Genomic DNA, 16,376 nt, shown 5'->3' on the forward strand with positions numbered 1-16,376 from the left:
ACTCTTTCCTTCACATTTGCTTTGGCCAGACAGTTAAGGAGCCAAATTTTAATACCTAACATCCAGGCATTAAAAATGCATGAATGTGACTATTTTTAGATACTATAAATATATATACCTTAAAGCAAATCCGTCCTCTTATCAGTCCATAAGGAACAGGCCCGTAGCACCTGGAATCTGTAGAATTCCTGAGATTATCACCCTCTAGCCAAACATGTCCTTTAGGCACCTAAATGAGATTGAAATGTAAAAGAATGGTATTAAGCATAGTTTGCCTTACAATGTATTTTCTGATTTCTGTGTTCTGATTTCATGACTGTGTAATGAACTAATTTTTTATTGAATCTAGTAAGACATAGTGCCAGATTTGGAGGGATGAGAAGGAGTGCTCCAAAGTATCTGCTCTATCATGTGCTCAAAAAACAATGGTTTGCAACAAAAAATCCAAAATGAAGATGTAAGAGGTTAGAGCAATGTGACAGGGTCATTAATTTAATAGACTTCAAAAGAGGTCATTAGGATGTTGACTGAAAATCTGCCCTCCTGTCGCAGTAACAGCATGAACAGGGCAGCCACACACTCATCAACATCCTGGGGCCAGCACCAAGGCTAGACCTGTTAGTAGATTCATGATGAACTAACTGGTAATTGATTGTGACATCAATTACGAATAATCTCATCATTTTATCGGAGTAGGCTTGTCAAAGTTCTAATTAAGATCACAGTTCATTCTATGTGCAGGCAGAATCCACAACACATTATATTGCAATAATGACGATCACAAAACAGCAAATCCCTTTTTATAATTTGAAAATTAATGATGGTGACCTTATACTATATGACAAAGACCTTTCATTGCACAAATATATATATTTGATGCATTAACTGTATTACATACCATAGATTTATGGCATTCACTGACTGACTCAGTGCCAAAATCAGAAATTGCAACATAACTGCATTAATTACCTAAATAAGAATAAAGCTTTAATACATTAAAAAGTGGCTACTATACATTTTAAACTAAGATTTCTGCTTGGAATATACAACACAACTTCGAGATATTTTTAAAAATACATTTCAGATACAGATAACCTCTTACAAGTTACCAAATAAAATACTTATTTTTATTTTTCTAACCTGTTTTTGCTTCTAAAATACTAAACAAGGCTGCAAAGTTGAAAGTAGCAACATATTCTCAATCTAGATAATATTTAATGTGGACTTCAAGTTAACATACATTTTTCCTAAACCAAAGATGCACTTGAAACATGACTATGGACACAATTCTGAGAAACAAATACAGAAACAACATTTTAAAAACACAATTTCAAATGTAACTCAAGAGTTTGAGCAGTATAAACATGAATGTTTTAGAAATAAAGTCACATGGACCCATAAATACAGGGATCTACATATATACAAGACTAAAATGAAATACCACTCTAGTAGTAAAGTTTGGTTACAAACGATTAAGAATAAAACCAGGTTCCCACACACAAACATTTGAGGAAAATGCAGCTGAAGTATAATTGTTGGTACTTACAGGTATCTGGCTAGGTAACAGTTATTGGGAACCTTGTCTTTAAATAAAACTTTTAGCCTCTTGCTCAGTCATGCTCCCACAGACACAGCACACTACCCAGCAGTCCCTCTGATGAGCAAATGTATAAGCTACGGATTCAGAATCAACAGTTTGTCTCCAACAGTGGCAAAGAGAGATGGTGATCATCACAAGCATGCATAAGCCTGTCCATTTTCTATCACCCACTTCCCTGTATTCCTTGGTATCCAGGATAGGTGCTTTAGACATGTTACAAGGCACATCCCTGGCTCATAATTTGAGAATATATATGGAATCACAGGATGGTTTGGGTTGGAAAGGACCTTTAAAGGTCATCTAGTCCAGCCCACCCCAAAATGAGCAGAAACATCTTCAAGTAGATCAGGTTGCTCAGAGCCCTACAACCTGACCTTAATCTTTCCAAGGATGAGGCATCCACCACCTCTCTGGGCAATGTGCTCCAGTATTTCAATATCCTCATAATAAAAAAAATTATTCCTTATATCTAGTCTGAATCTACCCTCTTTTAGTTTAAAACCATTACCCCCTGCCCTATCACTACAGGCTTTTTCTGTTATTGAAAGGCCACAATAAGGTTTCCATGGAGCCTTCTCTTCTCCAGGCTGAACAACCCCAACTCTCTCAACTCTTCCTCATAGGAGAGGTTTTCCAGCCTTCTGATAATGTTTGTGTCCTTCCTCCAGACCCACTCCAAAAGATGCCTGTCTTTCCTCCAGAGCTAGGTACAGTACTCCAGGTGGGGTCTCACAAGTGCAGAATAGAGGGGGAGAATCACCTCCCTTGACCTGCTGGCCATGCTTCTTTTGATGCAGCCCAGGATGTGCTTGGCTTTTTGGGATGCAAGCACACATTGCTGTCTCATGTCCAGCTTCTCATCTGCCAGTCTCCCAATGTCTTCCACAAGGCTGCTCTCGATCCCTTCATCCCCCAGCATATAGTGATATTGGGGGTTGGCCCAACCTAGATACAGGACCTTGCACTTGGCCTTGAACCTCCTCAGGTTCACATGGGCCCACTTCTCAAGCTTGTCCAGGTCCCTCTGGATGGCATCCCGTCCTTCAGTTGTGTCAACCAAACCACTCAGCTTGGTGTCAGCTGCAAATCTGCTGAGGGTGCACTTGATCCCACCATCTATGTCATCGAGGTATATGTGAACCTATAGACCAGCAATATGTCTAAACCCTTCTGAAACCTACTGACCCTGTGTCCTTTCACAGCCTACAGTGTAAAGGGATGCCACCTTGTTTGTCTTAAACTGTTCTGCTAGTTCTATCAAGGTCCTTTACTTATTCTCCCAGTCCTTCAATACAGCAATTCCATTTTCAGCTTGTTTGCCACCTTTCTTTTTTTGTAGGCTTATCAGATTGCTGGAGTGGGTGTGGAAGTGGAGTGGGTTCTCTGTGCAAGCCAGTTGGTTTCACCTAGATGTCTTTGGCCCTCCTTCTCCCCAAGCAGCTTTGCAAACAAAATAACAAACCAGAAGCCAATTTCAAATAAATAATACAATTTCTATCCAGACTCAAACGACCTGTGGAGAATATACACCTCAGCACGTGTGGACAGACAATTTTAACAGGTCTCTATTTGAGAATGTACAAGCCTATTTCCCTCAAAAATTTTGTGATGTACAGCCTACATAGCATGTCCATAAGCAACTGTTAGGCTAGTTAGATATTCATCTTCACTTAATCATGGTATACCCACCTAAAGCATTTACTGTGCCCACATCTTACATGAGTTTGTTTTTCAGGTGCATATTACAACACATAGGAGCATTCCGACCTTCCTGGTGCAAACTCTCCTGTCCACCATCTACCAGAACTACAAAGCACAAATCAAACTACTGTGACTTTGAAAGAATATTTCAGCAAATATAGAAAAAGGAGAAGCATGAATTACTATGAAAGAATTTGTTGGGTTTTTAAAATGAAATAAACCAGCAAACCCACACTAACATTTTCCATTTCTGAGAAAGTGTCACTTTGCACTCTACTACTGTTTCATACATGGGACACTTCCAGCTCCCCTTCTACTTAACCAGTCCCCATGCTTTCTCACTTTCCCCAGTTCACAGGCAAAACACAAAGCTCATCTGTTCCTGTGTGAAATAACAACCCACTCATTAACAGGAGTATATCCAAACACTTCTAAACCTTCCCATCTTTCTTCCAGGCTCCAAAAGTATAAAAAATTCTGTGGCATATAATTTTTTACTTCTAATACTCTAATAATTACTTGTCTAGACAAGATGTTCATTGTTGGCATTCCAGATAGAACATTTGCAATAAAGTATATCCCTATACCCTGAAATTCACCACTTATGGTAACTTTTATGGAAGGTATGACAGGGCCCTAATTGGTCGTGAAGAGTAGTGTCACAATGTATGATTCATCTAGAGATAATACAGTGTAATACCTTTGTACCATGCCTGTATCTAGGCACTTCCCTACAACCTAGAATTAAGACAAGCAGTAAAAAATCACATGAACTACATGAAAATCTAAAACCAAATACCAGTGACAGGCCATAATCATTAATTAAAAAAAAAAAAAAAAGCTGTTTACACCTCTTTGCAATAAAGGCTAAAGCCAGAATCATTCAAGGGTTTGTGCACCAAGTTATTCCTAGACCACATCACTGACACCAGTGGGTTTATGCACATTGAATAAAGTTAACTTTGAGCTCCTTTAGAAAGAGTTAACTTGTGGAAACATGCAGGTTTTGAGTACAGTGATGATTTTGATGCCTCAGAGCTATGCAAGGACAGTACCTGAGAATAAGATACATTTTTAACCAAAGAAAAAAGTAACTATTGAAAACTTGTGTTTGTAGTAAAGCAATACTAATTACACATTAATTACACATCAATGGTCTGCTAGTGCCAAAAAAGGCAGTAAATGGGAAAGCCACTTTCGTAAGAATTCCCAACATTGCATTTTGGTATCTAAAGGGATTTTAGACAAAATGAACTGTATCTCAGAAGTACAACTGAAATCACAGTTACCGCTACCACACTGAGAAAGAGTCTGAATATGAAAAATATTGACAAGAGTGACAAAAGCATTTAACTTAGGCTGGGCAGCAGTTCAGTTCTTCCTTACACATAGGCCAGAAGAAGTGAAAAGTCTCACAAGCCCAACTACTGCATTTTCACAAAACTCACAAGCTGGGTCACATGCAAAACCAGCAACTCCACAGCAGTGTAGGTCCATGCAAAAACACGCTGCCTCTGATCAGCTGCAGATGACTCTCCTTGCCTCAGCAGCCCTTGTGCCTCTGGTTTTGTGCAGATTATCTGAGGATTTATTTCCCAGGAACAGCAGTTCTCAGGCAGAACTGGTTATCTGAGATGCAGTTTATATGCATGAGAATACAGGACACTGATCTACACGACCCTTCCCCCTTCTCCCCTCAAAGGCTCTAAGGGCTCCAGTACAGACCAGCAGAGCAAGATGATCATTTACAACAACTGAGCTTGTGGCAGTAGCTTATTCTGATTCTGCTCAGATAAATAAGCATTTTTTACTGTGATAAACTAACTAATTTTGCAGGGCTGTTCTCATTAACTTAGTGGGACAGCTGAGGTGGCAAACCTGAAGTACAGGTCATGTATTCGATGCATACTTACCAGCATAAAACATTAATTTACTCTAAGGGGGAGAATCAACAAATAATTATATTCTTTTGGTCTTTTTATATGATGCCAAATTTTGTTCTTTGAGTAATCTCACTAACTTCAAAACCAAGAGATGAGATGCTGGCGCTGCATTAACTGGCATACTAGGAAACTAATATACTGCAAATAAGATTAACAGATTATCTGCCTCAAAAGTATCCCCAAACACAACTAAATGAAAATAGGCTTTTGTGGTTTGGGTTGTGGGTTTTTTTTGCATTTCGGGTGGTTTGGTTTTTTTGTTTGTTTGCAATTTTGGAGGACTTTGGGGAGAGGGAGAGGTACTAACGGTGAAAAAAAGAGGGATTTTTAATAAATAAATGGAGAATCATAAACATTAATCTCTTGCAGTCTGTCCTTTTGGAATTCCAAGCAGTCTGTGTTTGTGAAAGAACATCAGTACGTACAATCAGCTGCGAGTAGATGAAGTTTGAACTTTCGTAAGGTCACAGGTATTCACATCACCTCCAGCAGTATCAAAAGTTTCAAACTTAAGAAGAACTTTAAATCATTCCCATCCTTTCTTTTCAGTTCAGAGGCTTCCTTCTTGAGCTATGATAAGAACTAATCTCAGTGCTGGACAAAAGAATAAAGTCTGCAAGTTCTCATCTATCCCTACTAAGGTCTATTTAAGTGCCTCCTACTTTGGTACAAGCAACAAATGTAATTGCTTCATGGCCTGCGGGTGTTCATTGAACAAAAGAAGCTTTTGTGAATAAACCACAGGTGTTACCTTTCTTGATTAAAGTGAAATATGATGAAAGAATCTACAATATCAAATGACAAATTTACTAAATACTGATTAAATTGCCTTATTTAAGTAAATTGCATCTAGTTAGGATAAAATATACACCATAGAAATGCGGGAATTTGTTTTATCACTCTATACTTAAAGTCTCACATAACTGTTCCTTAATCCTTATGTATTAATTCAGAACCAAGAGTGAATAATGCTTAACACACTTTTTTTTAGTGATCCAGTTGCTCTAGGCACCATTTCTGTAGGCTCATCAGAAATGCTGTTCATAGTAAGGTTGTCATCTATATAAAACCCAATAAAATTAATTAGCTCAGCATTTTCAATACCAGCATAAACATTTACATTTCTTTTATCATGCTGGAAAAAGCTATGAAATGATTGCAACCACACTGGAACTTTACCAGTGTGGCAGATCTTAAATCAACATCTTCTAAGGCTGAATTACCTGGAATTTAAAACTTCTTAGAAGAATATAACAGAATGAATTTACCTTAAATTCATAGGTTTTTCCAAACAGTTTACATTTTTTCTTTTACTTCTTCAACAGTTTAAGCAGCTTGTTAATAAGACAATGTATTTGGCCCAGTTTGTTTAAATACACATACTAAAAAGAATACATTATGACCTTGGTCCAGATTATTCTGAGAAAAGCTGACAATGAACACTAAGTTTTTTTCATACTGAAATTCAATTCACTGTGATGAAATATTTATATTATGAATTAATTTTCTATGTTAAGTCATTGGTTGTTTTCATAGAAAATGTATAAAAAGGTAAGATATGAAGACTTTTCATTCTTTAAGTTTTTTAATTAATTTTTAACCAATATTAAAATCACATAACCTTCAATGTTAACTCATATACTACAGGGAAGTTAAGGTATATTAACTCAGATTTGGATTTGTAAGAGATATTTCTCTGTCATGCCAGCATAGCAATTGAGTGTTGGTCTTCAATAAACATTTGGGGAAGCTGTTAGAGTAATCTGTCAAACCATTAATTGATTATTTGAATGGGGTTTTTTTTAATGGTTGTCGTTCCTTCTAAACTTTGTGTAATGCACAAGTAGCTACTGCTGCTTAGTTGGAACTGCACTTGCTTCCCATTTATGGGAAATGTCACAGACATAGACTTTTCTCACAGCAGTCATTAATTAAGAAGGATTTTATTTTCTTCTACAGAAAACAGGTGATATAACAGGGTCAGTCCTAAAGTATAGGTTTGAGAATAAAAAAACCTATGGGTTCAAACCCCAACTGGAACTCAGGTTAAAACACAAAACCTGTTAGCATCACTGGTATGCCCTGGACAAAGGCATACCTGTACAGAGTGATCTAGCTAATGAGCCTGGTGGCAACAGTGGTTGAGAGATACTCAGAGCAGGATTAAGGATTCTTAAAAGTATCACCAGCTCCATCAGAAGTGACTCAAATCCCTACTAATCTATCTCAGGCCTCAGCTCTGCGTGATCTCATCATTCAAGGCAGTAGGAAGGCCTTAGCTTGTATATCTAGAGGAAGAAGAAAGTGAAATAGGTCCTTCATTCAGATGTGAAGTTTATATAGGCAGGCTAAAACTTGTGTTCAGGACCTTTAGTGAGTCCTTAAGTAATTGGTTTTATCATCCTGAGCAGCTTTATAGAAGTTAGTACATGGAACAGAGTGGATAAAATCTTGAAGGTTCAACTAATCTGACCAGTACAGCCATGACTATTCCACAGAAGCATCTAGTGGTCTAAATAAAGAAATTAGGGACCTTGAAACAACTTCCCCACAAATCAATGAAGAGTTTTTTCTATGGTCTTCTGTCTGGGATGAACTGGCTAAACAGAAGAAGCAGGGCAGTGTGTCAGAGCCTAGGCAGTGCTCTCTCCCAGCCCAGTGTAGCTGGCCTGCACTCAAGACCAGCTGAGACGGTGCAGCTGTCTCATCCTGCTTCAGACTATGGGGAAGAAAGAGCTATTTGAAAGAGATGTAGGAGACCTGGGTGGGAGCTCTTTCAGGAGCTGAGCCTCTCGCTGCTGTTCCATGCTTGAGCTGTGGTGCTGGCATGTCCATATCTGGCCACCCACCTCACTGGCCCCAGACAAGCTATGCTGAATGGTACCAGTGCTGTTGTGTCAAGTCGTGCCACTTGAAATATTAAAAACAAAACTGCAAAGGTAAAAAGACCAATCCACTTGAGCAAAATAAACCCTGGAAATATTGGGAAATAGACTGATAAAATTCTTTGCCTTTTTTTTTGCTTGAATAACTTAGTTTTGACAAATCAGAATTTTTATTTAAAATTACTTCTCAGAAAACTCAAGATCGGCTCTAGTCATTAAATCTCTCTACTGTGATATGGAGGGATCTGCAAAAATGATCATATCTCAAATAAAACAAATATGCCAAATCACTTCTCCTTTCCCACCAGACATCTAGCATCTCTGCTGCTTAAAATTACAACGAGACTTTCTCTCAAGCCTCTAGAAAACTAGAACTAAGAAGAAAATAAGGTATTTCCTTTCTCCTGATCAACTGTTAAAACTCAGATTACTGAAATACTAAACTGAGTGTAAACTAGCTATTAATATACTACAGACAAAGGAAAAAGAACCGAGTGTTTTGAGAGCTTTATTTTTAATTGTTATTTAGGATATTTTAAAGAGATTATCCAACGGTACTGAGAACTCTGAAATATCAAACCACTTCTTGGTGTCTTATGTTGCACATCCAAAATCTGTAGTACTGTCTAGTGATTAAGACAGTTTGTTGTTTACATAAAGTCATTCCCAGTATCTGTATAATATTCTTACTGCATTTGACAAGGACTGTTAGAGTTAATAGTGCTGTGCAAGACCACTTCTCCAGTCTGCAAACACAGTAGGATGCATTATCTTTGGAATTATGTTAGCTCTGGAGTTTACCACAGGATGCAGAGATGCCATCTCCGCAATGAACCTCATTTTAGCAGAAGGTAAACATACTTCCCCCACATCAGCTAGTCTCACAGCATTAGTGGTGTGTGGTGATTGATTACTAGTGGAGTGTTGCTGAGATATGGATTTGTATCTCAGCTTTTTATCACTATGACTTGCAAAAGGCAGTTCCTTATTTACAGACTCTAGCTGTATTAAGTGACATTATTAGGCACTACTTTTGTTTAAGTGACACAAAGGCTTAGCATATTGGTGGTTTATGACATACAAGCTGTTTTATTCTGATGACTTACCCCTCACTTTTTCAATTTGTAAATAGGAGATGCAGCACAAGAACATATGGTACTAAAGAAATTAAAGCTAAAGTAAATGGCATTAAAACAAATTCAAACATAACAATAGGATAGTCATGCTGAATTATAAACCTTGATCTGTATGAAGACTTTTAAAAACAGGAAGTAAAAACCTAAATATGAAAACTAACCTTTCAGGTGTTTTTTTAAAGGCCATTTCAGGAATTTACTGTGATTGAGTGATTTTCTTATTAACCTTCATAACTCAGATCTCATAGTTAAATTGATAAATCAGTAAAGATATATTTTAGTAATCAAAACTATGTCTGAATACCACATTACTAAAAATTAGTTGTTCCCTTTTTTATGTTTTGGGTTCATACCACATTGCTTCCGGTACTAAAAATATGTTCTGCATTCTGAAACATTCATTACAGTAAATACACTTGCTTATAAGCATCATCCTTGAGCACAAAACCAAAAAAGAGCCCAGCTAAACTGCCAGCCTAACACTCATATTCCATACCAGATGTCAATAAAAAGGCAATGGAAAGAAAAATAACATTGTCCTAATTTTGTAATACTATAGCAGTTTACTCAAAAATTATACTTTTCTTGTAAATAAGATTTCCCTCATTACTATTATGCAGATAAGCTCCAACCTCTAGCATATGAAGCACCATGTACCAGAATGGGTCCAAAGTAAAGATGTTTCTTACATACTTAAGTTTTAATCTATGCACGTGCTTAATTTATACCAATCAATTTGATATGTGGGTTTAGTTCCATCAGCTTGTAATCCAAAAATTACTCCAAAGACAGTTTTCTGGTACAGCCTTACACTCAGTGCATGCTGACAATAATAATTTTTCTCATATGATTTATTACTTCAGCTAAGTGTAGCAACAAAAGTATTTTCATACCACTATAAAGACTGTCACATAAATGCTACTGCTATATTGCATTTATACTCAACTGAAGTATCTCTTTTCAGAACAGCTTTGTCAATGTTTGTATGATTTCTTTATTTTTCATTTGTATTACAGCTTGGAAGGTTGGTTTGTTGGTTTTGTTTTGTTTTAAATCTGCTTGGTTGTTTGCAGCAATAAAGTATCTCATCTGTGTAACCTGACAGAGAGCAAACTGTAAACAGAGTTCTCCATTCTCCTACCTAAGCCATCCTGAGAAGCATATTCATGAATGAGACTGGATTGGAAGCAGGATCTGATTTTAGCAACCTCTTACACTTCAGAATAAGAGTCACATATGACAGTGCCTCTAAGCACAAAAATCCCTAATTTAAAATCTGTAAAATATGCCAAAACTAACATTTACATAGCCAACACAGACTCAGAACAATTCCTACTGAAACAATTATAACAATTCTTCTTTTGGAGCAACAAGAGAAGCAGCTGCTTAGAAGTGGTTTCACTCTCACCTGTGTTGAGAATGTTTTGCTGCCCTTATTCTGACATCTCCAGGACCTGGCTAACTCGGTAGGTACCTAATTTGAACTGCCTAATTTAATACTTCTAACATCTGATACTTTGTATTTACTGAAATAAGTTTGCAAACACAGCAGTTACTATTCACTATCAACACAGAAAACAAGTTAGTCAAGGAAAGCTGAGCAGTTCAGCGTGTTAAATACATGACACACTTTGGAGTTACTGCAGTCAAGTATCTTTCAGAGGTTTCTCATTTTAAAAAAAGCAGTTAGTAGCATAATAGAAACAACAGAACTCATTACAATTTCTAGGCTTTTCTCACTTAAGGAGTGCCTGAAATTGTGTTTTTTCTCTGGCAGCTAGACACCCCAGGCAGCATTCTGGCCATTTGGGATCCTAGCCAAGGCTTTTCCTCGGTTTCTACAATCTTTGTTTTTTCCAAAACCCAACTCAGGTTAATTCTTCTCAAGGAACTATCAACAAAACAAACAGCCAGTTTGCTGTACAACTGCTGCTGCTGTTTGAAGAATTTTGTGTCTAAAGAGAAAAAGTGCATAGCACAGTGGTTCACTAAAATAAGGAATCTGATTAGACAAGTCCCTACACACCTTTTCCCTCCCTGGCAAGAACAATTTACTTAGTGAATAATCCAGTGTAAACTATGAGCATAAATTGCAGATACCTATGTTGAGAATGTACTGCTCTGTAAGGGAAGTGTCTCCTGAACAGATGGAAAGATCTTCCTCTTCAACAACCACTTAAGATAGGAAGAAAACAGATAGGCACTAACAAATGAAAGCATTTCCATTTAGATCATTTCTCCTAGATACAAGTTGTGATGTCAGAACTAAGAAAGCTTGCACATAATTTTGGTGTATTTCCACACATTAACCTTCTATGGAAAAAATACACAGGAAAACAGGAAATGGACTCATACATTCCTCATCCTCTCATTCTGCCTACATTTTTAAATTAAAATCAAAGAGAAAAAATCTTGCAGAAATTGTTCTGCTGGATATTATTTCATTATCTCAGGGTTTCCAGAAAGACTGGCATCCTGCTAAGTACAAATATTCTCTGAACTTCCTTTTCAAGACAAACAAGTGAGGACCAACTGTTAAGAGAAACTCAGTTTGCATCTTCTGTCAGTGTACACAGAATTCAGGTTTCCATTTCAGCTCATTCTGATCTAGGAAATTAGTATTTCATCTAAATTACTACTCCCATTCTTAAACTTGATAAGAAAGGTGAGTTGGGGCTTTTTCAGGGTTGGTTGGTTGGGGTTTTTTAGCTTAAAGAGTAACACAATTTATTTAGAGAAAAACTAAATGCTCTTGTCCTCCCCTTCAAAATGTAACAGAGAGTAGGTCCCTTCTTTCTGTCCATGAGTGACACAAGAGTAAACAGAAGCTCCAGTGGTACTGGCACTTGATCATAAAGGCACATTAGAGGCAGTCCCTGCAATGTCTTGCATTGACACTGGAGAACAATGTATGAATCATATCCTTTCTGGTCCTAGGTCCTGACTATATCCAGATACCAAATCTAGACACAATGTTGACTAGAATTTTGCCATGACTGGGGTATTTGTATATGTTATTTCTTCTTAACTCTAACTGTGAGGATGAAATGAATCATGAAAAGGCAGCCAAGTATCTTTTAAGATTCAAAACACCTATGGAAAATCTCATGTCTTCACAAGGTGCTGAACAGAGGTAATCGTCAAACATGCTTTTGGGAAAAAAAACCCTACATTTTTCTGTTATCATAATTTCTATTAATTTTTCTAATGATAGCCTACAAAGAAGTTGCTGAAAACATTTTGTCACAGATCTTTCCAAACTTCTGTTCAGTTTATCTGCATAGGACAAATGAGCCTTTTTGGTTCATCTTGTAACCTGACTTTTTGGACAAGTTACAAAAAATCACTACTTTTCCAACCATACTTAGAAAAAAAATATTAAGTTGAAATATATAAATGCACTAAATTATAACTCTGAAAGAAGAATCCTTAAAGGTATTGCAGAGGCAAAAATTTTACTTCTTAGTGTTTAAAATATAGAAACAGTTTTGCCTTAAGAATAAGCCCTTGAGTCTGCCATTGGTACTGCATTTTATGCAGAGAATTTTAAAATAAACTTCCAGGGAAGAAGACCCAGGCAAAAGGCAGAGCAAAAATACCTGCCTACACTTCCTACAGAGACCAAAGACACTGAGAAAGACAGCTTGCCATAAAGAGAGTTTACAAATTACAACATTTTACTGTATATATATGAGAAGAAAGAATAATTTATGAATGTCATACTTAATGATGATACCCAAAAATTGCAAATCCTATACAGACTACAGACCTAATTAAGTAATCATTAATTTACAAAGCAAGAAACTCTAATACTTACATAGCTGTGACTCTTAAGGAAATCTGAAGGGTTGCTTGTGCAGACTTTATCCCCTTCCAAGCCAATTACTCTTTTACAGATATTTGATTTGGGGTCATTTGGGCTTTTCACAATTACAATATCTCCTCTGAGAGGAAAAAACAAAAACAAAAACAGAAGAAGTCTAAGTGCAAACTATTTGGCTGAATACATGTGCATCAATGTGTATACTCCAAAAATACCCATGTGCATTAAAAATTCTTCCTTCTGCTGAAAATTGTATACATTTTTTGTTTCAATTATAACGTGTAATTTTTCACATGGTTTTTAAAGTACATTTGGAGAGATTCTTTGTTATTTAGACCATTTATGAAACATTTAAGACTGCATTTTAATTGGCCATATTCTGCTAATGAATAGCATTTAACTTCATCCTTTTATTACATAAATATGGAACAGAACAGATTCCCTGTTCCTAAATGTTATTGTTCAAATGTTTTTCTTCCAATGGAACCTCAGATGTCTAATCTGAGTTTGTAAGACCTTTTATTACTTTTTGCCTTCTGATTATATACATTAGATTGTACAGTGAAACAGACCACAAGAAAATGGGTGAGGGCTTCGAGCCTACTGTGCTCTACAACACAGTAATAAAATGACATTTGATAAATGGTACATATACCATTTGGTCACTTTGCTGACAACCTATCTGAGCACAGAAATACCGACCATTTGGTTTTCAAGTAAGACAAAACTGCTTAGAGAGGAGAAGTTACATTCACACAATAGAATTATCATAGGGGAAAAAAAAAAAAAGGGAGCTTTTCCATTTTTTGGACAAAGCTGTTAAAGTGACCTAGACTATATCCTAAATGACTTCTGATGAGTTGATTGATGGGCTGTATGTGCTGATTACTTTAAATTCCATCAAACACAATAAGAGGAGATTTATGAAAAATTACAATTTAGAAGCAGAATACATGAAAAATAAAGGATGGGTAGAATGTGGTTATTGACATGCTCTGGCAAAGGGAATGTAAAATCTAGTCTCAAGAAAGGAGCATACTTTCGAATGCAATAAAAGTGGCGACTAAGGTTCTCCGAAAAGACAATATCAGAATTTTGAATGGTTGGTTCCATTGAAGGTCCAGAACACTGCAAATTAAAAATAAGTGAGAAAAAATTACTATTTTGAATTACTTGTATCCAAAATACATTAATATTCTAATCATTTGGTAACAAATTAGAAAAGGTGTGTACAACTAAAAAAGTGAGATCTTCTGAGGAACATCAATGTAAAAGGTGAGGGCAACTGCCAAAGTGCCTCAGTCTCAGCTGGGAATTTGCTCATGATTGGTCCTGAACTGCACTAGGTGCTACGAGCCCCTGTGGATTTGTTTCAGCACATAAACTGCAGGAAATTACTAGAAGCAGCACTCGAAGCTCTGCCAGCTCACCCCTTCTTCAGCCTCTGTAAAAGTGAATCATCACAGAAGCTGCAGGAACAGCTCACAGCCAAACTCCACTATGTCCAGCAGCAGTTATCTGCTAAGTTTAGAACTGGGAAGGAGGGGGAAGGAGAGTAAAACATCCAGAAATCTGCCCAGAGTCAGAAATTACCATTTCCTAAGGCATCATTAGGGACTCCAGTCCTGGAAAAACATACTCTCTGCAAAATGCTTAATCATAGTTTCCTGTTTGCTTCAGTGATGCCTCAAGCAATAACTTGGCAAAAAATATGAATGCCTAAAGAAGAAATAACTTTCTTAAAGGGTGGACCTGCATCCAAAAAAAAAGACATTTACTAAAAATACACTTTGAAAAAGCTTTAAAGAAAATGAAGAAATCAGAAATACTAGCCTTATCACATACAACAATTTCAGTATTCTAGTTTTATTTCCTTTAAATGTCATGAAAATGAAAAGTTACCACGACAACTCCTCCAAGGTACTCAAAGGCACAATGTGCTATGCAGCCATATTGCACAGTATACCCAAGAAACCGAAAGGCTTTTCCTAGGACATGGCGAAGCATGGTACAGTGTTACGTCGTGCAGCTCGTTCTAGTCTACAGTGAAACAGAAGAATATCATTCATTTGGTAACAAACAACCTAACATTTACAAAACCATCTTTTGTATCTAACATCTGATGGACAGTATAAACAAAAAACAAACAAACAAAAAAAACCCCAACAAAACACCAGTGAATAAAACCAAGATGTTATCACATTTATCTGAATATTGTTTCAATTCAAATGCAATCAATACATTTTCAATGTACTACGCAGACCCTTCCATGTAGACCATCAGTGGACCTCTCACACCAGCGTACTGGTGAGATACAGTTGAGCAGGAGCTGAAATAAAAAAACCCAAACAAAACAACATTTGCCAAACTAAATAAATTAATGAAAAATAATTAATGCCAAACTAGAGAAATTACTGAGGAGAATGGGGCTGAATGGTGTCAGCGCCCTCCACTGACTCAGCTGGGCTTCTTTTAGTCAAGACGGCAGACAGGCTTACCTGCCATGTGCCTAAAGAGTTATAAGAACATCCTCGCCTCCACAAGGTTTGCCTGAATGGAATCTGGAAAGCTGCAATCATAACTTTAAATGCAGGCTTTGACTTCCTGACTAGACCATGCATTACAACTCTGATGCAGTTATTTATTAAATAACACTTGATAGTTGTTTTAATCATGTGAAGACAGTGCAACTTAAATCCCTGTGTTTCTTCAAGCACTAGTACTTAGAACTGAACACTCAACAGCTAAACAGAGAAGCATTGAACCATGTGATTGGAAGATATTTCATAACTGAAATTGAATTAACACAAAACTGGGGTCATCAAGTAGTCAACCAAAACTCTAAAAGCGACCTAACAATCAATCAAATGAAAAAAGGTTTGAAGAACTGGACAAAATTAAGGATAAGAGTCCTGAATGGCTGGCCTGAGTAAGACTATACTAGAAAAAGAATACAGTTGTTGGTAAGAATACTGGAGGTTTTGCAGAGCTTTCCTTTGACTAGATTTTCATTATCAAAACACTTGCATATAAAAATAAGGCATTAGGTCTGGCTGTTCTCAGTTACGGTACAATGGTATAAGCTCTGCAGCATGTAAGACTGTAAATATCATCTGACCCCTTCCCCCAAATATTTAAGTCAAACTCTGATAATTAGATTTAAGTCCAGCAATGCTAATCTAACAAAAATGTTTCCTTGACCCAATTTTTATTATTTTTTTACATATATATATATATATCTATCTTAAGGAAGTGTGAAAAACACAGATTGAAGTAACTGAAGCAAGT

At 36.7% G+C, this 16,376-nt stretch overlaps 1 protein-coding gene across 1 annotated transcript in view; it reads right to left on the minus strand.

Moving 5' to 3' along the window:
• The window catches only part of IMMP1L (IMP1 inner mitochondrial membrane peptidase-like (S. cerevisiae)), a 20,164-nt gene extending 5,029 nt beyond the window's left edge, over positions 1–15,135 (minus strand). Inside the window, exons 1-4 of the mRNA XM_010004250.1 lie at positions 14,991–15,135; positions 14,128–14,216; positions 13,083–13,209; positions 119–229 (exon numbers count right to left, since the gene is read on the minus strand). Coding sequence (XP_010002552.1) covers positions 119–229; positions 13,083–13,209; positions 14,128–14,216; positions 14,991–15,095 — 432 coding nt within the window. The 5' untranslated portion in view covers positions 15,096–15,135. The remainder of the gene's footprint in view (positions 1–118; positions 230–13,082; positions 13,210–14,127; positions 14,217–14,990) is intronic.
• Between the last annotated feature and the right edge of the window lie 1,241 nt (positions 15,136–16,376).

This window comes from Chaetura pelagica, unplaced genomic scaffold, assembly GCF_000747805.2.
Source record: "Chaetura pelagica isolate M959 unplaced genomic scaffold, ChaPel_1.0 scaffold119, whole genome shotgun sequence".
Classification (NCBI taxonomy): domain Eukaryota; kingdom Metazoa; phylum Chordata; class Aves; order Apodiformes; family Apodidae; genus Chaetura; species Chaetura pelagica.